This window comes from Oryx dammah, unplaced genomic scaffold (genome assembly GCF_014754425.2).
Source record: "Oryx dammah isolate SB20612 unplaced genomic scaffold, SCBI_Odam_1.1 HiC_scaffold_2, whole genome shotgun sequence".
Lineage (NCBI taxonomy): Eukaryota > Metazoa > Chordata > Mammalia > Artiodactyla > Bovidae > Oryx > Oryx dammah.
This window is the reverse complement of record NW_024070186.1, coordinates 17,455,255-17,480,267: the sequence shown is the minus strand read 5'-3', so window position 1 is coordinate 17,480,267 and position 25,013 is coordinate 17,455,255. Positions and strand designations below refer to the sequence as shown.

The 25,013-nt window shown below is 41.4% G+C and overlaps 1 protein-coding gene across 4 annotated transcripts in view; it reads left to right on the top strand.

The window, feature by feature from the left end:
* The window catches only part of IGSF5 (immunoglobulin superfamily member 5), a 54,929-nt gene that overhangs the window by 13,398 nt on the left and 16,518 nt on the right, over window positions 1-25,013 (top strand). Inside the window, exons 4-6 of one of the 4 annotated variants that reach the window (XM_040232301.1) lie at window positions 52-369; window positions 6,440-6,739; window positions 23,880-24,017. In XM_040232301.1, the coding sequence (XP_040088235.1) occupies window positions 52-369; window positions 6,440-6,739; window positions 23,880-24,017 (756 nt within the window). Of the gene's footprint in view, window positions 1-51; window positions 370-3,133; window positions 4,072-6,439; window positions 6,740-23,879; window positions 24,018-25,013 lie in introns of those variants that run through there. The other 3 variants (XM_040232311.1, XM_040232328.1, XM_040232319.1) reach the window with 3 other exon arrangements.

Below are 25,013 nucleotides of genomic sequence, written 5' to 3'. Positions count from 1 at the left end.
AACCTCTGTAGAGTCATCCCCTCACCACCTGCAAAACTGGTTGTCTTTCAGCCTGTGGATCCGGCAGTGAAATCATAGAGGGTCCCAAGAATGTCACGGCCCTGAAGGGCTCGGAGGCTCGCTTCAACTGCACCATCTCCCAGGGCTGGAAGCTCATCATGTGGGCTCTGAGAGGCACGGTGGTGCTGAGCATGACACCTAGTGAACCCATCATCACCAGTGACCGCTTCACCTCGGCGAGCTACCAGGAGGGCGGGACCTTCATCTCTGAGATGATAATTCACGACGTGCAACTCAGCGATGCCGGGCAAGTCAAATGCAGCCTCCAGAACAGCGACCGGGATGGATCCGCCTTCCTTTCCGTTCAAGGTATGTATGCAGGCAACTCTGATGAGGAGCACCTGGGGTCCTCTGGGTAAAACATCAGGTTGCAAAGAGCCTTCTGAAGCTCATGTCATGTGGGGACGCCTAGGGTCAGCCTTCTGTTGGTACTATGCTTGGAATTATTCTGAACTGATGGACATTGTGCTGTTTATTTATCACCTCCCTCTCTCCCTCCCTTCTTCCCTGCCTTCCTTCTTCCGTGTATGGACTTGCCTTCGGTTGATACTATGCTTAGAATTTCTCTGAACCGACTAGTGTTTGTTGTTTTGCCATGTGTTTATTTCTGTCCTCCCTTCCTCACTATCTCCTTTCTTCCTGCTTCTCTTTCCCTCCCCTCCCATCTTTCCATTCCTTTGTTTTCCATTTCCTCTTATTAAGGCTATGAAAGACAGTTTTTTAAAATCACTTTCCCATCTAACCAATTTCAGTATGAACAGCTTTTCTGGAAGTATATCCTGGAATTCTAAGGCCAGTTGTGGTCGTTCATCTTCGACTTAGAGATAGAGTTGACAATCCTTGCCCTTTTCCTAGTTTTTCATATCCTGGCTCTGTTTCTTTGCCTGACACCATTTATTAACTTTGAATCATGCTTTAACTTTTTCCTCTTTCTGGCTGAATTTTCCTGATCTCTTTCCTGCCCCTAGTGAGTCTAACAATCAAACGTGCGTGTTCATTCAACCCTACCATGTCTTTTAGAGAAAATAAAACAATAACAAAATTTATAATAATGAACAACTTATTTTTCCTTTTATCATTCATTTTCATTATAGGGAAGTTGTAGCATCAAAGGTAATTTTGAGGTGCTGAAGATTATGCTACACAGTGAACAAAATAAAAGGATACTTTACAAGAATTCAGAATATATCCAAGTTTAATCATTTTGCATTCCTTGAAAATGTAACTATGTAATATTTATAGATGTATTGGAGCTTTTAGAGTTCCTAATTTCTATGGCAGCATCTCTTTTAACAGACTACATTGTGGCTTTGAAATTTTTTCTTATTTGTATTTATTTGTTAGTTTAGGAGAAATTTCCGATGATTTGGTCTGTATTTGCACTGCTATCAAATCAAGTTTGATGATGTTTGGTGGAGATACAGGTCTACCAATTTCTACTTGCTTATTTTTAAATTTAGCCAAATTGTTTTATCTTTATTTTTATGTGTCTTTGATTTTGTGTGGTTTAATTAAGGGCACAATGATATTCTCTAAAGAAGTGGTCGTGTGAGGCTACCTGGATTATTGGCTTAGTTTGCACAATGAAATTGTTACTCTAATAATTTGTGGTGTAAAGGAAAGAGCACAGGACAAGGAATCAAAGATATGAGTTCTGGTTTTGTTTTCATTCCACCTTGGTGACTCCTGGAACGGCTCAGTTTCTTTATCTTTAAAGTGGGGATAAGGCTCCCCTGCTCACATCACAGGTTTACTCTGAGGATCAAATGAAAAACTGAATGAGGGTGGTTTGAAGACTCCCATGCTCTGTCTGTTTCAATTTACTGCATATGAAGCTGGGGGCCAGAGAGGTCTGGGGGTTAACAGCAGAGGCGTGGGAGCCTGGCTGCCAGGTCAAAGTCCGGCTTTATCGCTAACTGTGTGACCTTGAACATGTTACTTAGTGACCTTGTGCTGTAGTTTCCTCACCACAGGGCAGTTGTGAGATCAAAAGAGTAGGTCTATATAAAAGCCTTTAGGTCAGCACCTGATTCATAGCAATCTCCATGTAGTCATTTGCTATTATTTATTGTGTTCCCAATAGGGGCATGCCACTGCATTAGGCATTTAAGGAAGACTCAAAGGTAAGTGCAATAAGACACAATCCTATCCTTAAGAATTCAAGAAGAGTAGATAGGGACTTCCCTGGTGGTCCAGTGGTTTAGAATCCACCTTGTGAAGGAGAAGACTTGGGTTTGATCCCTGGTCAGGGAACTAAAATCCCACATGCCACAGAGCAGCTAAGTCTGCCTGCCACAACTACAGAATCTGTGTGCCACATGAAAGATCCTGCAGGCTGCAACAAAGATCCTGTGTGCAGCAACTAAGACCCAACACAGCCAAATAAATATTTTTTTTTAAAAAGAGTTGATGCTGAAGCTGAAGCCCCAGTACTTTGGCCACCTGATACGAAGAGCCGACTCATTAGAAAAGACCCTGGTGGTGGGGAAGACTGAAGGCAGGAGGAGAAGGGGGTTGGCAGAGGATGAGACGATTGGATGGAATCACTGACTCAATGGACATGAGTTTGAGCAAGCTCCAGGAGATGGTGAAGGACAGGGAAGCCTGGTGTGCTGCAGTCCATGGGGTCACAAAGAGTCAGACACGACAGAGTGACTGAAAAACAACAACAACAACAACAACAACAAAGTGGATAATGCAAGGGTATAAACAGCAGTGGTGCAATGTAGATGCTGGCCAGTGCAATGAGAGGGAGACAAGGTCAGATTCAAAGTATGAAGGGAGGTGAGAGACTCAATGAAGTATTCTAGGTGGGTTCCAGGGAGCAGGTGCCATGTGAGATGTGCTTTGAAGTTCTGTAGAAAACAGGCAAAATGGAGAAATACCTCTGGATCAAGGAAACAGGGTCAAAGGCAAGACTTACTGTTGCTATGCTTATGGCATATCAGATTCTTAAATCCATGTGGTTTTATAGCATCTTGCCTGAAGCTATGAATCTATAAAGTTGCCTGAATACTGCAAACATGCATTTTTTTATGTTGATAATTACTGTAGCTTTTGGTTTTTAACACAGATGGAAGAACAAGCATCTAGGGAAGTTACAGTCTTCCCCAAGATCGCGTGGAAGGAACCCACAGATTGAGACAGAATTGCATCCATTTATCCTGATTGTAATGATCTGAATGGCACTTCATTCAGTTCACTTCAAAAGCGTGTTTTTTTCCCCTTCCCGTGTATCCACAAGAAAAATAAAGAGAGCTTACATAACTGCCTGTTGAGTCATCCAAAATCTATGTGGATGCTTTAGCTATCACCTTGTGAAAAGTGTTTTTCACACCGCTGGATGACCTTTGTGAAAGCCCATGAGTGGGAAAAAGTGGATCACGTATACATACTGAAAAAGAAAATGCTTCAGATTGAGTTTGTCTATTTACTGCCCAGTCCACCAATTAATCACACACTGAAATCTAGACCTCCGGTGTTTTGAGGGCCACTAAGACTGGAGTACAAGATCACTAAAGCAGTAGTATTCCTCCTCAGCTCCTGTCTTCTTAAACACCTCCATCATGAAGCAATGAATGAAATGAAAAGAATAAGCACAAACCCCTGCAGCCTGCAGAGGGGCAAATCCGTTCCTCTCTCACTATATTTACAGAAATCCTTGAGATAGCTAATGTGCTTCACTTACTTTAAGACACTATTCAAGAAAGAACTAATGGAAAATCTAACATTTCAGAGTAAGAAGGGCTTTCAGAGCTGATTCCGTTCAGTCTAGTCTGGAAACTCCCCAGCGTCTTCCCAGGTTCTTTCAGGGTGGTTTATGAGAATACATGTTTCCATAGTCATATTAAGATGTTATTGCCTTTCTCATATGTTGTCATGAGTGTACAGGGAGTTTCCCACTGTACACTGGGAAGGTCTGTATAATTGAGTGGACCGGCATTTTCCAAGTGGCTGATGTATGATACAAAATCATGCAAGGATAAAAGATACATTCAAAGTGCCAGATAGAGCAATGAGTTCTAATGTAACGGAATAAAAGTTTATTTGTATGGTTTCAGTATACAGTGTGTGTGAAAGTTGCTCATTTGTGTATGACTTTTTGCAACCCCATAGACTGTAGCCAGCCAGGTTCCTCTGTCCATGGAATTCTCCAGGTCAAAATACTGGAGTGAGTAGCCATTCCTTTCTCCAGGGGATCTTCCCAACCCAGGGATTGAACCCAGGTCTCCCGCATTGCAGGCAGATTCTTTACCATCTGAGCCACCAGGGAAGCCCTCCATAGTGTAAATAAACTTTAAGAAAACACTACTTGTCAAATTTTGGTGTAGTATTAAAGAATAGCCATGATTATCTGAAAAGCTTCCTTACCACTCCAACCATATATCTGTGTGAAGTTAGATTTTCATATTCTCTTTATATAATCCAAAGAAAACAATATATGGCAACAGATTGAAGGCAGCCACATGATGTTAAAGAGATTTGCATAAATAGAAAACAGTGTCATTTTTCTTACTAAATTTATTTTGGGTTAAAATATATTTTCATAAAAATATGTTAATCCATATTAACCAGCAAAAGTGTTAGTTGCTCAGTTGTGTCTGACTATTTGTGACCCCTTGGACTATAGTCCACTATGCTCCTCTGTTCATGGAATTCTCCAGGCAAGAATGCTAGAGTGGTTAGCCATTCCCTACTCCAGGGGATCTTCCTGACCCAGTGATGAAGCCTGGAGCCTTCTGCATTGCAGGCAGATTCTTTATCTTCTGAGCCATCTAGGAAGTAATGGGTTACTAATGTTATTTTAAAATATGTGTTTGAAAATAAGCAAATATTTAATTCTAATTTCAAATATGGGAAATATAGATAGACCCCACTTAAACCAAAGGTCTTTGGCATCCTCAGCCATTTTTAAGAGTATGAAAGGTACTAAAACCAAAATGTTTGGGAACCACTGATCTAAGTTAAAGCCTCTTGCTCACCAGGTAGTAAAAAGAGAGCCTGAGAATTTCAGTGATCTGCCCAAGGTGATGACAATTTTGTGGGAAAGTCAGGATCCAGAACAGATTCTTTGATTCTTAGTCCAGTGTTTTTTCCATTATAAAATGTGAGAGGGAGTTTTAGGAAATTTTAATTTGAATGTTTCAATGTCTATGTAATTCACTAAGGCTGTGTCTTTCCGGGGCCAATCCTCAGGTTATTTTAGTAATAGTAGCACATACAAGTGCTATTTTCAGATGGGTTATTTGCAGTGTGAGCCCTGGCATATGCAAGGGAGTCTTTACTAAAAACTTTAAAATAATTGATCTAGTATATTTTGATACAGGATTTAAGGTAGTTACTTCCATGATTAGATTAGATTTGTATCTAATTTGTACCTAGAAAAATATTTTAAGGCAACATCATAGGAAATTATATTTTTAAATGTGTTGTCCAAAAATAAAGAAAAATGAATCTGATTGATCAAAGAAAGGCCAGGAGAGACTTGCTTCCATCATGAAACTCTGAGAAGTGTTCTCTCTACAATGAAAAGAATGTAAAGATTCTTTCCCTTTTTGCATTGGTTCTTAGGGCAGCCCAGAACAAGTTTGCAACTCTGCTGCAGTGATCCTGTAGCCCTCTGTGGTGGGCACATTCATCCCCTCTTTCCTATGTAATTTATATTTCCCTGGATCCTGATTTTTTTTTAAAGAAAATGCTTATTGTTTATTGCCTGTGAAATTTAACAAGGATATTTTCAAAAGGTAGTAACAGTCAGTCAGAGAAGATTGCTTTAAGACAATTAAAAAAAAAACCCTTAAGTGAAAAAATGAAAAAACATGGAAAGATGTGAACTACAGATTTGTTATAATTAACAACAAAATAAATGATCAGTGAAGATGAAAGACAAGCCCCTAAAATTTTCCAAGAATTTGTGAAAGAATACAATTAAATAGAGATATATATAGATTACCACATGAAGAATGAATCCCAGGGTTTCTATATGCATATAATAGGGATTCTAGACAAATGAAATAGAACAGAAAGAAGAAATGCAATCAAAACTAACAGAAGAAAATTATGTGTTGAAAGAGAACACAAGTGTTTAAATTAAGTATGCTTCCCGTATGCTTCCCAAGTCCCTGGATCCTGATTTTCTATTTATTCATCTTCTCTGGAATCTATATTTTCTGGTGAGCCACCTCCCCTTCTTCTAGGAACCCGACGGGTGTAAACTAAATACACAGATCAAACCTGACTTATGGTTTCCGGATAGACACAGTCAATTTGGGCTGGGGAAGACAGTGCTCATGCAATGTGATCTAAAGGAAAATTTTTGGAAAAATCTGGCCCTGAGAGGCATGATCATTCCCTCGATCATTTTTCTTTTCTCCTTTAGTCATGGGGCAGTTGCTCATTCCTGAAGGCAGCCTTGTAGTCATTGAGGATAAGCCTTGTAATGTGACTTGCCGTGCACTGAACTGGACCACGCTCCCAGATCTTTCCTGGGAGATAGGGGTTCCCGTGAGCCATTCGAGCTATTATTCCGTCCCGGAGCCCGAGGACCTTCAAAGTGCCGTGAGCGTCCTTGCTCTGACACCGCAGGGCAATGGCACTGTGACTTGTGTGGCTGAGATGAAGGGGCTGGATGTCCGTGAGTCTGTAACTGTCAATCTCACTGTGGTTCAGCCTCCCTTGGGTAAGTGAAGACTTTTGCTTCATACAAAGTGAATTATTATTGCATGCTTTACATTTTATGTACTGTGCTGCTTAATCAACGATGCCCAGGAAAATCGTATGGTGACCTTGATCTCAGGAAGGGATAGTAATGGAGACAAAAGACATGTGTCAGCTTCTTGACCTTGTGATTTCACGTTTAAACTCCCTCTTCAAGTGTTTCTCTCTTTTCTTCTTACATATGGAAATCACTGAGAATCTTGACAACTGCTTATAAAACAGCATTTTCAGATATAAATTCTTGAATTCAGTGTTTTTCTCTAGCTCTCATCTGTTGTTCCTGTCTGATCCCATCCCCTGTGCCAATAGGAAAGGAATTCTTCTAATTTTTTAGGAGGGTGTGCATTTTCTCAGGGATTCCTTCCAATCTTAGTGGAATTAGGAGCAATCATTTTTTTTTTAATTTTTATTTTTACTTTATTTTACTTTACGATACTGTATTGGTTTTGCCATACATTGACATGAATCCACCACAAGTATACATGAGTTCCCAATCCTGAACCCCCCTCCCACCTCCCACCCCATATCATCTCTTTGGATCATCCCCATGAACCAGCCCCAAGCATTGTGTAAGGGATCATTTTTTTACACAGCAAATCCACAGTGTATCTGAAAGTACCAGGTCTATGCATTTAAAAAAAATGTACAAAATGACATAAGTTTAAAATTTAGATCCAAAGAGAATCTGCTGTAGGGTCCTTGTTGTTCAGTCACTGTCATGTCAGACTCTTTGCAACTCCGTGACCCCGTGACTGCAGCACGCCAGCCTTCCCTGTCCTTCACTATCTCCTGGAGTTTGCTCAAGTACATGTTCACTGTGTTGATGATGCCATCATCAACAGGGTCCTTGGCAAATGCCAGACTCTGACCACACATCTTCATGGGGCCTCTCTGGACCTGCTTGAGCTCAGAAAGCACAAGGGTGGGGGCTGGAGGTTTGCCTTCACACCTACATTTTGGAAAAGTGAAAGGAAAGAAGGCGCAGAGAAGGACTACACTTTGTTCCAGGTCATATGCTGATGGCACAGAGGGATCCCAAAGCCTGGACGAGTTCTCCCATGTTCCATAACTCTTCCCACTATGAAAACATCTTCACTTAAGATCTTCCAAAGTTTGGAACAAAGTTACGGCCATAGCAAGATTAATAATAACAATAATAAAAATAAAAAACAGCACTACATATTGCTTATTAAGTAAAGACTTTTTTTGCAGCTCAGTGTTTCACTTTATTATTTTTTAAAATTTTTATTGGTGTATACTGATTTAAAATGTTGTGTTAGTTTCTGCTGTACAGTTAAGTGAATCAGCTATATGTATACATACCAAACGATCTATCTCCTCTTTAAATACACTAGTTTAAGTGGTTCTCAAATATTAACCAAATTAACCTGCACAGCTTTCTCATGAGTGGATGCTGTTATATTCCTGCTCTAAAGATGAGATGACGGGGGAGCATTGTTTGGAACATGTCCATGTTTATAGTAGATGGCAGAGGTGTGCCTTGCCAGGGTGTGTCGAATCTGCTTACCTGTCCACTCTGCCCTCCAGTCCACTCTGCCCTCCCTCTGTGAGAAGCCCTGGAAGGTGTGTGAGAGTCCTGGGGCTGTGTAACCTCAGACTGGGTGCTTAAACAACAGGCGTGGTTTCTCTCAAAGCTCTGGAGGCTGGGTGTCTGAGATCAAGGTGTGAACACGATTGGCTTCTTCTGAGGACCAGTCTGTTCCAGACCTCTCCCCCAGATGTTACTGAATCCAAGGTCACTCTGCTCGTTGCACACAGCTGAATAAATCCAAGAGATGAGATATTGAGGCAAGGAATACGACTTTATTCAGAAAGTCAGCTGACTGAGAAGGTGGCAGACTAATGCCTCAAAATAACCATCTTATTGGGGTCTGGATGCCAGGTTCTTTTATAGAACAGAGATTGGGGGAGGTGAGGAAACAAAGTAAAGAGGCTATTAATCTTGCAAATATCTCCTAGAATGGCAATCCTCAGGAAGGGGATGTGTTTATTTCTTTCATCTTGCCACCCACAGATGGACAGGGGCCCGAACAAAGGCATTTTGGTTTAATATTCAGGCATAGGGGCAGGGTTTCCTGAGGCAGGCCACTTTATATGGGCAGTGTCTTTTCAGTGAACAAAAGCAACAGGAAGAAAGGTTAAAGAAACAGATCCAAATGGAGCTGTAATTGGCTCTTCCCTATAACACAGCTTCTGGTGGTTTGCTGGCCATCTGTGGTGTCCCTTGGCTTATGGACACTGCATCACACTGATCTCTGCCTTTGTCTTCACATGATGTTCTCCCTGTATATGTGGCTGTGTCCAAACTCTGCCCCCTCCCTTTTTTAAAAAATAAAGACACCAGTCATATTGGATAAGGGGCCACTCTATCCAGTATGACCTCATCTTAACTAAATTCCATCTTCAACAACACTGTTTCCAAACAAGGTCACATTCTGAGGCTCTAGAAGATAGGACTTTAACAAATGAATTTTGTGTGTGTGTGCATGCTAAGTCACTTCAGTCCTTTTCAACTCTTTGCAACCCTTTGAACTGTAGCTCTCTTCTCTGTCCACGGGATTCTCCAGGTGAAAATACTAGAGTGGGTTGCCATGCCCTCCTCCAGTGGATCTTCCTGACCCAGGGACTGAAACCAGGTCTCTTGTGTCTTCTGCATTGGCAGGTGGGTTTTTTTTTTTTACCACTAGTGCCACCTGGGAAGCTTGGGGAGAGACAATTCACTGCACAACAGATGATGTCTCTGTGAACCTGTGAAAAGCCATTTAGAGCCTAATGTGTTTAGATCCTGTTATCCTGAACTTTACACTGCAGGTAATAATCCCCAGTGTAGTACCAGCACAAGCCCACACTCTTGATGTCTGGCCCTTGTCTCCAACTCAGACATCCCCAGAGACCATGCAGACAACAAAAACGAAAGCATGTGTGAATACACGTGTCAGGTAGGAGACAGATTATAGGGGCTTGTTAGGAATCAGACAGCATGCCCCAGCCACACAGAGCAGGTGGACCAGCTCCAGCTGGTGATTGCCAACAGAAATGGGAGTTCAGGACCACCAGAGCTTTGACCTGCTTCTGTGAATATCTGTCTTTTTGATGGTAAAGATCACAGAGATCTGTGTGTGTGTGTGTGTGTGTGTGTATGTTTTGGTTTTAAGTCAGGGTTAACTTATTTCAGCTTATGAGACTCCAAAGAATTTAGCTTATTTCCTACTAAGACTACATATGAAGAGGAAGCTAGAATTCAAACCTAACTTGCTTTTCTTGCTAGTTTGGACAATTAAAAACCTTTAGAAAAGTTGCAAGAATGGTACAAGGAGTACCAATGTATCTTCACTTAGACACAACAGATGTGAACATCTTCTCACGTTTGCTTCTCTCTCTCAGCTTTTCTTTCGCTCCCTCCATCCTTGTCTTCCCCCTCCCTATCTTCTGTCCATCCTTCCCTCATTCTTTTTACAATTTTTTTTTCTCTCTCTCTTTCCTTCCTTCCTTCCCTTCTTTCCTTCTTTCCCATTTAAGATTTGCTTGGAGATTTTATGACACTTTACCCCTAAATACCCCAGCATACGTATCATAAGAACAAGGCCATTCTAATTAACCCCAATGTTCTTGGAAGTCAGGAACTTTAATATTGATACAATACTATTATACAATATTCAGTTCATATTCAAATTTCTCCCACTGTCCTTTCTAGATGTTTCTCCCCCAAGCCAGTATCCAGCTAAAGACCATGTACCTTTGGTTGTCATGTCTTCTTTGCTCTCCGTTAATATCTTGTGGTCCTCCCACCTCTTTTGTCTTTTCTGATAAAAACGTCTTTGAAGGATCCAGACCTTTATTGCAAGAAGCCTTTCAGTATGGATTTGTCTGAGTTTTCCCAACATACTTGATGAAGGTCAAATATTTTTGCCAAGTTATGAGTAGTGTCATGTGGGCACATGATGCCAGTTTTCTTGATTACTGGTAATAAGTTTGATCATCTGATTAAAGCAACATCCCCCAGATTTTTCTATTGGAAAGGTACATTTTAGCTTTTATAATTAATATGTAATCTACAAATACTGTGTGAATATCTGTTTCTTGACAGTCTTTCACCTAATAATATTTGCATTCATGGATAAGTCATTGCCCAAATCACTTATTTCTTTGGTGGCTGTAAAAGAATGATTTTCTGGTTCTACCATTTTTCTATATTTTTTAGTTGTCGCTTTTCTGTAATGGGTGTCTTAGGTGACACAGTGATAAAGAATCTGCCTGCTGGTGCAGGAGACATAAGAGACGTGGGTTCCATCCCTGGGTTGGGAAGATCCCCTGTGGTAGGAAATGGCAACCCACTCCAGTATTCTTGCCTGGATAATCCCATGGACAGGGAGCCTGGCAGGCTACAGTCCAGGGAGTCACAAAGAGTTGGACATGACTGAATAAATGAGCACACACATTCTTCTTCAAAGAAGAGACATTGCTGTCTCTTTCTTCCTTTTTATTTTTTTACAGTTTGGTGTGGACTCAGTTTTATCCAATACATTGTAATTTACTCCCATCACTATCCATTTGATATTCTAATTTTGACCAGGGGGAATACTTTCCAGCTGGCTCTGGTGTCCTGACGTGTCCCTCTTAGTTTCTGAGTACTTGGCTCATTAAGATGTTCCAAATTTTCTTCTCATTTCCCCTGTTCTGGCCTGGAATTGACCATCTCTCCAAGGAGCCAACCCAGCTTGCTTTCAGGCAATTTATTTTTTATTTTTTTAATTTTAATTTTTACTTTATTTTACTTTACAATATTGTATTGGTTTTGCCATACATTGACATGAATCTGCCACGGGTGTACATGAGTTCCCAATCCTGAACCCCCCTCCCTCCTCCTACCCCATATCATCTCTCTGGATCATCCCCGTGCCCCAGCCCCAAGCATCCTGTATCCTGTATCAAACATAGACTGGCGATTCATTTCTTACATGGTAGTATACATGTTTCAATGCCATTCTCCCAAATCATCCCACCCTCTCCCTCTCCCTCAGAGTCCAAAAGTCTGTTCTACACATCTGTGTCTCTTTTGCTGTCTTGCATATAGGGTTATCCTTACCATCTTTCTAAATTCCATATATATGTGTTAGTATACTGTATTGGTGTTTTTCTTTCTGGATTACTTCACTCTGTATAATCAGCTCCAGTTTCATCCACCTCATTAGAACTGATTGAAATGTATTCTTTTTAATGGCTGAGTAATACTCCATTGTGTATATGTACCACAGCTTTCTTATCCATTCATCTGCTGATGGACATCTAGGTTGTTTCCATGTCCTGGCTATTATAAACAGCGCTGCAATGAACATTGGGGTACATGTGTCTCTTACAATTCTGGTTTCCTCGGTGTGTATGCCCAGCAGTGGGTCTGCTGGGTCATAAGGCAGTTCTATTTGCAATTTTTTAAGGAATCTCCACACTGTTCTCCATAGTGGCTGTACTAGTTTGCATTCCCACCAACAGTGTAAGAGGGTTCCCTTTTCTCCACACCCTCTCCAGCATTTATTGCTTGCAGACTTTTGGATCGCAGCCATTCTGATTGGTGTGAAATGGTGTAAACTTCCAAACTCATTGTATGAGGCCACCATCACCCTAATACCAAAACCTGACAAAGATGTCACAAAAAAAGAAAACTACAGGTCAATATCACTGATGAACATAGATGCAAAAATCCTTAACAAGATTCTAGCAATCAGAATCCAACAACACATTAAAAAGATCATACACCATGACCAAGTGGGCTTTATCCCAGGGATACAAGGATTCTTCAGTATCCGCAAATCGATCAATGTAATTCACCACATTAACAAATTGAAAAATTAAAGCCATATGATTATCTCAATAGATGCAGAGAAGGCCTTTGACAAAATTCAACATCCATTTATGATAAAAACTCTCCAGAAAGCAGGAATAGAAGGAATATACCTCAACATAATAAAAGCTATATATGACAAACCCACAGCAAACATTATCCTCAATGGTGAAAAATTGAAAGCATTTCCCCTAAAGTCAGGAACAAGACAAGGGTGCCCACTTTCACCACTACTATTCAACATAGTTCTGGAAGTTTTGGCCACAGCAATCAGAGCAGAAAAAGAAATAAAAAGAATCCAAATTGGAAAAGAAGTAAAACTCTCACTGTTTGCAGATGACATGATCCTCTACATAGAAAACCCTAAAGACTCCACCAGAAAATTACTAGAGCTAATCAATGAATAAAGTTGCAGGATATAAAATCAACACACAGAAATCCCTTGCTTTCAGGCAATTTAAATGTGACAAAGTATGGTCCAGGGTTTGAAAGGGAAGATTGAAAAGAAAGTTCTATTAGCACCAAATGGAACGAAACTGTTCAAACCACACACTTTATTAAGGCAATAATGCAACAAAGAGCTCTGGTCTGACTGATGATGCCTTGTAGAAATGGATCTGGAGATGAGCTTGTCTGCAAAGTTTGTCTTTTGTAGGGAAAGGGCAAGGGGCATTCACTTTCCCTTGATGGGGTTTAATTCAGCTGAATTCTTCTTAGCCCAGGACCAGTGAAGTGAGCAGGCTTAATTATGGCATCTGGAGTTCCAACAGCTTCACAGAGGAGAGCATGATGGGTATGTTTCAATGAGTCCCATTTTATTGGACTCATTTGGAGATGGGTAATTTGTTTCTAAATTATTCATCAAGATCGAGAGCAGCTGGTGCCTGGTGGTGTGTTGTGTGTTTTATGCAAGTTTTAGTAGCTGAAGACCTTGTTACCACCTGGGCTAGGGGAGTTGGCTTCTGGAAGCCAAGCCATGTTTATGAAGAGCCGAGAATGCTCGAGGCTGTGCTTGTTCAGGCTTCCTCAGGAATCAGATAAAAACATCAGTCCTGTCACCCATTTCCTAAAAGTGCAAGGAGTTAGTGTTCATTTTGGGGGTAATCCTTTTGAGCCCTTGAGGAAAGTGACATTGACAGCTTAGGAAGCTTGATGAGTTTAAGCCAAAAGTTTGCATGAAGTGCTTATTGATTCTATAAAGAAAAGCATATTGAAAGGCACATGCTGGTGTCTTTTTAAATTGATTTTCTTGATTATAGAGGTAATACAGACTTTAAGATCACAGACGTACAGACAGCAAGAAGGTGAAAGCTCCCCCGACTCCTGCCTTGGGCCAAGCTCCCTCAACCCTCTGTCTGACCGCCTCGGTCATTTTCTCCACAAACTTACAAGTGTTCAGGCTGTAGACTGTGCAAGTAAAGCCATAGTTTTAGGACACATGATTGCCTTGTAGACTGTGGTGATTCCTGGTGAGATCTGAGTTCTGTGGGACGTGGTCCTTTTGAGAGCAGACAAGAGTGGTGGGTGTGACCGTCTTTGTTGGAATTTGGGCACTAGTTGTGTGACTTGGGCCAGTCCTATGCCTTCGTGGTATAGTTTTCTTATGGGTAAAATGAGGGGCAGGGAAGAGATTAGGACACACATTTCCCCTCCTTGGCTGCTTGTTAAGGGAGCTTTAACACTTATGCTGATTCTCAGGCCCCACCCCAGAGTTCTGTCTCAGTCTGTGTAGAATCTGGAAGTCAGCATTTATTATTATTATTTTGAAAAGCTCCCAAATTACTGAGCAAGCAGGATTAGGAGGTACTGAAATGGAACCTTTCTACGGCCCCGCCTCCCAGCCCAGCCTCATCAGATGCTACTCTTCACAGATTTGATGCCAGACAGCGTGGACTCAATTCCCAGCTTGCCTTCTTACTCACAGTGTGACATGAGGCAGGTGACTTAACCTCTCTGAGCCTCAGTTTTCTCATCTGTGAAACAGATAATAATAATAATCCCTACCATCTAGGGTGGTTATTGGTATGAGAAGTAAGTGGCTTTAAACACCCAGTGCCTGCACCAGAGCCTACAGGACAGGAGAGTGAGCCACGGTTCTCATTTATTTTGTGGATTCAGTGATCTCCCATGTCCGTTCTGGCCCACATAGGAGCATATTTTGCACAGTCTGGTAGTGACATTTTGCAGTCATTCTGCTAGTTTTGAGAAAGTCTATGTGCCCTTTTAAAACTCTGAGCACTTCTGTGAGAGCACCTGGGATCTATTTTCCTTTTCTTCACAGATGGGAAAAGGACAATCTCGGAGCTGAGATTAAAGTCACACTGTAAATTCAGTCTTTCAGTCCTTGTGTGCAGGCAGTTATGGGAGGGAATATAGGGAGGAAGGCATGTGGCGTTGATCTTGGAGGTAACCTTACTTAGTCACTGTTTGTGGGTAACAGGTATAGTATACCCAGGGATCGAACCTGGGTCTCTTCCTTTGCAGGCAGATTCTTTATCACCTGAGCCACCAGAGAAGCCCATAGTATATCCATCCATACCCGCAAATCTTCTTTCCATCTTGAATCATTGTGCCCACACTCTTCGCTAAGACACAAATCAGGGACTGGTGTCCACTGAGAGTTCCTGATTCTTATAGGACCCGAGCTGCAACTTTCCAGGCAGGAATTTTCCAGATTAGAGACCCAATGTGGCAGAATAAAGAGTCAGAGACTCTGGGGCTCCCCTGCTCTGAGCGCCCTTGGCTAACCTTTAATGGAGCTTTATCCTGAGTGTTTTATTTGAACGATGAAGGGGTTGGGTAATGGATGAGATCATTCCAAGATTGTGTTTTCTGTTCCATGTCATGATTTTCATTTTATCAGTATAAGACTATTGTTTCTCTTTCAACCCACTATAAATGTGCTCATTTAAAAATTGTTGTTTAGTTGCTCAGCAGTGTCTGACTCTTTTGAGACCCCAGTGGACTGTAGCTGGCCAGGCTCCTCTGTCCATCCAATTTTCCAGGCAAGAATACTGGAGTGGGTTGCCATTTCCTTCTCCAGGGGTCTTCCTGACCCAGGGATTGAACCGTCATCTCTTGCATTGGCAGGTGGATTCTTTACCACTGAGTCACCAAGGAAGCCTTGTTCATTTAAAAATTAGCCTCATGCTAAACATAGATACCTGTGACATATATGCATGTGCGTACATATATATACATACTGTGATATCAATTAAAAGTTATTATTTAAGTAAGGAAGGAGAGCTATGGTTAACCTAGACAGCATATTAAAAAGCAGAGACATTACCTTGCCAACAAAGGTCCGTCTAGTCAAGGCTATGGTTTTTCCAGTAGTCATGTATGGATGTGAGAGTTGGACTATAAAGAAAGCTGAGCACCGAAGAATTGATGTTTTTGAACTGTGGTGTTGGAGAAGACTCTTGAGAGTCCCTTGGACTGCAAGGAGATCCAACCAGTCCATCCTAAAGGAAATCAGTCCTGGGTGTTCACTGGAAGGACTGATGCTGAAGCTGAAACTCCAATCCTTTGGCCACCCGATGTGAAGAACTGACTCACTAGAAAAGACCTTGATACTGGGAAAGATTGAAGGTGGAGAAGAAGGGGCTGACAGAGGATGAGATGGTTGGATGGCATCACTGACTCAATAGACATGACTCTGAGGAAGCTCCGGGAGTTGGTGATGGACAGGGAGGCCTGGTATGATACAGTCCATGGGGTTGCAAAGAGTTGGACATGACTGAGTGACTGAACTGAACTGAAGGAAGTTTCTTCTGTGTGGCTCCAATCCTAAATTACATCTGTTTATAACGCACACCCCATGGTTTTCCCCTGGAGCAGAGAGAGGGCATAAGTCTTTCTTAGGTGGGAAACTCCGTGGGAGATTTGACCCCAGTGTAGCGAGGTAACAGCCAATAGAAAGCAAAAATCTGAGCCGTGTGGTTCCTGAGGTAAGTTGCCATGTTGGTGAGAGCCTGGGGCTTTTAGGTGAGTACAAGCATCCCTCTTTTGAAGTTGGTAGTTAAATTAAGGGACACAAGAGGCAGGCAGGGTGCAATATCACCCTCTCTCTTTCTTGATTCTGTTTCCCATGCCAGCGAGGTGGCCTCCCTTCCTTCAAATAGGCCCTCCCTAGGGTTATCTTGCTTTGCAAGATTAGGGGGAAGATTGTCATGCTAAGAAACAGCTGACCCAAGTTGGCATGCTGAGAGTTTTTTCCAACAGCAAAGGAAACACCCCTGATAGAGCGTTTGAGTAAGTCAACAGTGTGTTGACTTTTTCCAGTAAGAATTTCAAGTCTTTCTCTCGAATCTTGAACCAGACCCACCTCTGCTGGCTCCCTTCTTATAAAACTCCTATTCTTTTCAAACTTCAGTTTGTAAAAAGAGTTCATCAGGCCGAATTTAAGATGAGCACTGCAATCTGGAACATATACACTGGACCTCACAGTGTTTGGCACTTTGATCTGTGCCTCTTGAGTTTCTGAACAGCCTGGTGGGGTGAGAATTGTTACTAACATGTGAACCTAAGGCTAAAGGGAGCATAGGCACACGGTGGCCATGAAATTTGATTGGTTCTGTTGACACGGAGCCTGAAGCTCTCTAAGTCACAAGGCTTCTGAAGAGTGGATAGAGTGTGAATATCCTAAAGCAGTTTTGGGTTTAATAATTTTGTCATCATATCAGTGGGAGGGAGAATATCGGGGTTCCCTGGAATGTGGCAGTTTGCTTGGGAAATGTTTACATCTTGACTGCACCCAGGGATTCTCAAAGTGTGGATCACCAACCACCTGCCTCAGAATCACCTGGGGTACCATTACAGACCCCTGACTTGGCATCGAGGAAGCTGGCTCTGAATTATGAGCACAGCAAACATTTCAGGTGATGTTTGGGAGTCTGCTTTCTGTGGAGCAAGGGGACGAGTGATGTTACTCTCTGGATGTGACTGACGTTAAGGGACTGGCTTGTTTTTTGACCATATACTGTATTTTATCTCATTTTTATTTTTTCAAATTGAAGTGTAGATGATTTACAATGTTGTGTTAGCACAGTGATCCAGGTATATATTCTTTTACAGATTATCTTCCCTAAGTTATTATACAATATTGAGTATAGTTTCCTGTGCTATACTGTAGGTCCTTGTTGTTTATCTATTTTGTATATAGATATACCCATTTGAATGCAGAATAGCAAGGAGAGATAAGAAAGCTTTCCTCAGTGGTCAGTGCAAAGAAATAGAGGAAAACAGTGGAATGGGAAAGACTAGAGATCTCTTCAAGAAAATTAGAGAGACCAAGGGAACATTTCATGCAAAGATGGGCTCAATACAGGACAGAAATGGTATGGACCTAACAGAAGCAGAAGATATTAAGAAGAGGTGGCAAGAATACACAGAAGAACTGTACAAAAAAGATCTTCACTACCCAAATAATCATGATGATGTGATCACTCATCAAGAGCCAGACATCCTGGAATGTGAAGTGAAGTGGGCCTTAGGAAGCATCACTATGATCAAAGCTAGTGGAGGTGATGGAATTCCAGCTGAGCTATTTCAAATCCTGAAAGATGATGCTGTGAAAGTGCTGCACTCAATATGCCAGCAAATTTGGAAAACTCAGCAGTGGCCACAGGACTGGAAAAGGTCAGTTTTCATTCCAATCCCAAACAAAGGCAATGCCAAAGAATGCTCAAACTACTGCACAACTGCACTCATCTCACACGCTAGTAAGGTAATGCTCAAAATTCTCCAAGCCAGGCTTCAACAATACATGAACCATGAACTTTCAGATGTTCAAGCTGGTTTTCGAAAAGGCAGAGGAACCAGAGACCAAATTGTCCACATCCGCTGGATCATCGAAAAAACAAGAGAGTTCCAGAAAAACATCTATCTCTGCTTTATTGACTATACCAAAATCTTTGACTGTGTGGATCACAACAAACTGGAAAATTCTGAAAGAGGTGGGAATACCAGACCACCTGACCTGCCTCTTGACAAATCTGCATGCAGGTCAGGAAGCAACAGTTAGAACTGGACATGGAACAACAGACTGGTACCAAATAGGAAAAAGAGTACATCAAGGCTGTATATTGTCACTCTGCTTATTTAACTTATATGCAGAATACATCATGAGAAACACTGGGCTTGAGAAAGCACAAGCTGGAATCAAGATTGACAGGAGAATTATCAATAACCTCAGATAGCCAGATGACACCACCCTTATGGCAGAAAGTGAAGAACTAAAGAGCCTCTTGATGAAAGTGAAAGAGGAGAGTGAAAAAGTTGGCTTAAAGCTCAACTTTCAGAAAACTAAGATCATGGCATCCAGTCCCATCACTTCATGACAAATAGATGGGGAAATAGTGGAAACAGTGATAGACTTTTTTGGTGGGGGGGCTCCAAAATCACTGCAGCTGGTGACTGCAGCCATGAAATTAAAAGACGCTTACTCCTTGAAAGAAAAGTTATAACCAACCTAGACAGCATATTAAAAAGCAGAGACATTACTCTGCCAACAAAGGTCCATCTAGTCAAGGCTATGGTCAAAGTTTTTTCCAGTGGTTATGTATGGATGTGAGAGTTGGACTATAAAGAAAGCTGAGCACAGAATTGATGCTTTTGAACTGTGGTGTTGGAGAAGACTCGTGAGAGTCCCTTGGACTACAAGGAGATCCAACCAGTCCATCCTAAAGGAGATCAGTCCTGGGTGTTCATTGGAAGGACTGATGTTGAAGCTGAAACTCCAATACTTTGGCCACCTGATCTGAAGAGCTGACTCATTTGAAAAGATGCTGATACTGGGAAACATTGAAGGTGGGAGGAAAGGGGGATGACAGAGGATGAGATGGCTAGATGGCATCACCAACTCAATGGGCATGAGTTTGAGTAAATTCCGCGAGTTGGTGATGGCCAGGGAAGTCTGGCGTGCTGCAGTCCACAGGGTTGCAAAAAGTCGACATGACTGAGTGACTGAAGTGACTGACTGATATGTTAATCCCAAACTCCTAATTTAAGGATTGACTTGTTTTAAAGCTCCATTTATGGGGCTAGGGAGGATGATATGGGGAGTGATAATTCTGTTACTTCCCCCTTCATTTTTGGGGGGGATAAATCTCTTTTTACCTCTATCTGTCCCAGCTTACCTCAGAAGAATGGTGGCTGATGTGGAGATAGATATTAGTTTTGACTTTTCTAAAGTCCCGTAATCCTTGTCCAAGCATCTCAATATGAGGAGAAAGGTGAGTCCCAGTTCTGGCTCAGCTGCAGCTGACAGGGTAGTGTACAGATTTCTCTTCTCCATGCAGAGTCAGAAGGAAACAGTCTTTTCATCCGTCCATCCATCCTTCTATCCATCCATCGATTGATTCATTGGTTCAACATGCCCAATTTTAATATGCCTGTTGCTTGGGGTATAAGGAGAATAAGACACAGTCTTTGTGGGGACAATCTAGTTTAGATAGGAGCAGAAGTGTAGGAAGAATGGACCTTATAGTGGCCAAGTTCACAGACATTTAAGGCTGCATTGAATATGAGATGTTTCAAAAAGAAAGAAATACTAAAAAGCCATCACAGGTAATGCAGAGATGCTTTGCATGAAGGACAAAAGGCAAATGTCTTTTTATATTAAATAGTTCTTCAGAATTCAGAGTTCTCTGGATTTCAGCGCTTGTTTTGAGATAAGTCTGTGGATTATTCTGCAGTGGAATCATTGCTCATCCAGAAGTCAGCACCCAGAGGTCGACACCAAAGCATTGCTGCTGCTGCTGCTAAGTTGCTTCAGTTGTATCCGACTCTGTATGACCCCAGAGACAGCAGCCCATTAGGCTCCCCTGTCCCTGGGATTCTCCAGGCAAGAACACTGGAGTGGGTTGCCATTGCCTTCTCCAGTGCATGAAAGTGAAAAGTAAAAGTGAAGTCGCTCAGTTGTGTCCGACTCCTAGTGACCTCATGGACTGCAGCCCACCAGGCTCCTCCATCCATGGGATTTACTAGGCAAGAGTACTGAAGTGGGGTGCCATTGCCTTCTCACCAAAGCATTAGTGATCATCTATAACCACTCATGCAACTTACTCTGAGCCTTTAACTTTGAAACTATGATTTCAAGGAAAACTCTAAGTAAGAAAATCCAAGAGACATTTTTCAGCTATAATCTCTGGTTCTAAAGTGTGGGGAGACCATTGATTTACAAGCAAATCCTATTTTTCTTCCTAGAAAGTCTGTTGTTTTAATATTTTTCTAATGACTGATATCTAATAAAATAGCACACATTTACAATGAGATGCTACCCAAGCACCCAGAGTTGAGTGGCAGACTTTCTTGAATAGCAATTCACATTTAAACAGATCAACCTAAACATGTTGTTATAAAATTGTTTTTTAAATTTATGTTTAATTAGAGGATAATTGCTTGACAATATTGTGTTGGTTTCTGCCATATATCAACATGAATCGCCATAGGTATACATATGTCTCCTCCCTTTTGAGCCTCCTTCCCACTTCCCATCCTGTCCTACCCCTCTAGGTTGTTACAGAGCATGGGGTTTGAGTTCCCTGTGTCATACAGCAAATTCCCATCCACTATCTATTTTACATATGGTAATTTTTAAAACTTTTGTTTCCATGCTACTCTTTCAGTTTGGCCCACCCTCTCCTTCCCCCACTATGTCCATAAATCTGTTCTCTATGTCTGCATCTCCATTGAGTGAAGTCGCTCAGTCATGTCCGACTCTTTGCGACCCCATGGACTGTAGCCTATCAGGCTCCTCCGTCCATTGGATTTTCCAGGCAAGAGTGCTGGAGTGGATTGCCATTTCCTTCTCCAGGGGACCTTCCCAACTCAGGAATTGAACCCAGGTCTCCCGCATTGCAGGCAGATGCTTTACTATCTGAGCCACCAGGGAAGCTACCCTGCAAACAGATTCATCAGTGCCATCTTTCTAGATTCCATATTTATGTGCTAGTATATGATATTTGTTTTTCTCTCTCTGACTTACTTCTGTAATAGACTCTAGGTTCACCCACCTCATAGAGCTGACTCAAAAGTGTTCCTTTTTATGGCTGAGTAATATTCCATTGTATGTATGTACCACAGCTGCTTTATCCATTCATCTGTCGATGGACATCTAGGTTGCTTCCGTGTTCTAGCTATTGTAAATAGTGCTGCAATGAATATTGGGGTACATGTGTCTTTTTCAATTATGGTTTTCTCAGGGTATATGCCCAGAAGTGGGATTGTTGGGTCATATGGTAGTTTTCTTCCTAGTTTTTAAAGGAATCTCCATACTGTTCTCCATAATGGCTGATCAATTTACATTCCCACCAACAGTGCAAGAGGGTTCCCTTTTTTCCACACCGTCTCTAAGCACTTATTGTTTGTAGATTTTTTGATGCTGGCCATTTTGACCAATGTGAGGTGTTACCTCATTGTGGCTTTGATTTGCATTTCTGTAATAATGAGCAATGTTGAACATTTTTTCATGCATTTATTAGCCATCAGGGAAATATTGGGAAGGTGGTGTGATCCCACTGGACTCTCCCTGATGAAGGTAAGGTACTTTATTTGGGGCAACTGAGCCCTTGAAATGTGCTGGTATGACTGGTGCTGAGTATGTAATTGTATATAATTGTATGTAATTTAAATTAGATTAAATTTCAATTTAGACAATGATATCACATGTATAGGAAAGGGCCCACTAGGACATGGCCATGAAAAATCAAAATGGCTTTTCTTGTCTCTTTCTTTCTGTCCCCAGCTCTCCTTTTTGTTTTGATTGCACTTTTTAAAATTGTCTAGACATTTCTAGAATAATTACAGATTTTCTTACTACTTCTGGCTTGCTTAATTAGTACAATGTATTTTGCATGATCATGGTTTCAGAACCCTATTTAAAGCTGCGTACATCAAAACTCTTTCTAAGGAACATGTCTTTGGCATGAACAACTTGGAAACCACATCATCATTGTCATTACTTTCTGCGGGGAAACACCTTTACAATGTTATAGTACTTCTGGATACATTAACGTAAATAAGATAATAGCAACTCCAAGAGTTTTTCAGTTGTTTCCATTCCTGAAAATAAATTGGTGATGAGGCAGACATGAAACACTGAATAGGTCAGTTCAGTTCAGTTGCTCAGTCGTGTCCGACTCTTTGTGATCCATGGACTACAGCACGCCAGGCTTTCCTGTCCACCACCAACTCCCAGAGCTTGCTCAAACTCATGTCCATTGAGTCGGTGATGCGATCCAACCATCTCATCTTCTGTCATCCCCTTCTCCTCCTGCCTTCAGTCTTTCCCAGCATCAGGGTCTTTTCCAATGGGTCAGCTCTTCACATCAGGTGGTATATGGTTTATCACAGGGCATTTTGAATATATTTCCCTGTACGATATAGTAAACCTTATTGTCTGTTCATTCTATGTGTAATAGTCTGTATCCACTATTCCCAAACTCCTTATTCATCCCTCCTCCACCCCCTCTCCCCTTTGGTAACTATTAAGTTTGTGTTTGAAGCTGTCAGTCTGTTTCCATTTTGTAAATATGTTCAGTTGTGCTTAGTTTAAATTTCACATATAAATGATATCATATGATATTTGTCTTTCTCTCTCTGACTTACTTCACTTCATGTGATAATCTCTAAGTCCACCCATGCTGCCGCCAGTGGCATTATTTCGCTCTTTTTTGTGGTTGACTAGTATTCCATTGTGTACCACATCTTCTTTACCCATTCATCTGTCGATGGACATTTAGCTTTCTTCCAGTCCTAGCTGTTGTGGATAGTGCTGCTGTGAACAAAGGGCTGTGTGTTTCTTTTCAAATTAGGGTTTTGATCCAGCAATCCTACTCCTGGGCATGTATCTGGTCAATAAGCATTTCTTGAGTAAGTAAATGATATCAGAGCATGGAAACCACTGTCCCAACCTTAGGGAGTGGCACAGCCTAGCTTATCCACCTCTCAGGAATGTTAGAGGCGTTGACCAGAGAATGTTTGGACGTGTTACTAGGCAGGTATTTATTGGTAACAATAAATGGATGAGGCAGTAATGGAAGATACTGTAGAACATTGAATATTTAAATCACACTGAAGGGAAAACTTGGCCTCTGACATCTGGCTGTAGCAGATCCAATAGTTACAACATTGTTGGAGAATGTATTCTAATTTATAGTGTGGCGGATTCAGTGATTACATACCCTTGACAACGACAAGCATCACTAAAATATATCTTTTTCTCCTTTCTACCTTATAGACAGTATTGATAAACCAGGTACATCGTTGCCTACCTGGGCCATAGTTCTACTTGCTGTATCATTGTCATTGCTTTTGATCCTGATCATTGTTCTGATTATAATATTCTGCTGCTGTGTCTCCAGGACAGAGAAAGAAGGTAATTTACTTTTGTTCACATAGATTTGTATGTGTTTTTAAATTTTTGGTACAAGGATTTGTAGTTCATTAGCTCATCTGCTCTTTCAAAAGATACATTGGCTTTTAGAGTCTTTGAAAGGAAATGCATGAAATTAGTAGAGAAGGAAAGGACTTCCTCATGGAAGGAAGCCTGAGCCAACCCCTCAAGGAAGACAGATCTTCACACCCTGAGAAGGTTAAGAGATGGTTGTGTGTTTATTTGCAAGAGACCCCACGGATTGCAGCCTGCCAGGCCCCCGTGCCCGTGGAATTTTCCAGGCAAGAAGACTGGAGTGGGTTTCCATTTCCTACTTCATTATTTGCAAAGATATAAGGCTATTTTGATGTGTCATTCAGAGGCTATGCTGTTTTTTCTTTCTAAAATAATATCCAACTATCTAAGCACATCAAAAGATTATTTTCTATTTTGTAGGATTCTGACTCTCCTTTTCTAGGTGAATATCGATGCAGTGGTAGAAAGAAAAACATGGTCTTCTGTTAACAAAAATAGTACAAATAAAATTAATAAATATAAGTACACATCTTTTAAATGAAGTTTTTTGAGATACGCCAAGATATGTGAAGGCAGTGGCCTTGTCTGGGGGCAGGCTCAACCTCGGGGTGAGTTAATCAATGTTGGGGTGGGAGTTAGTTCATGGTTTTGGAAACCACAGGCACTTTGTTGTATGGACTCAGGACTACCCAAGGGGTACCTCAAGATACCACTCAGGACTACCCAAGTGTTGAGTGTGTGTCCATCTTTGTCTTTCTTTCTCTCCTAAAACCTTCATCTACTCCTATTTGAATATTTGAATTTGTTTCTTAAAGTCAGAGTTTTGATGTCTGGGTACATGTCAATTTAATTGTGCTTTTAATTTTACTAGCACTATGTGATTTGATGAGCACTTTCTGCATGTCTGCCAGGCACCATGTTATCTATCTCTTTCACTTGGACTAGCTCTCTTCGTGAGATATT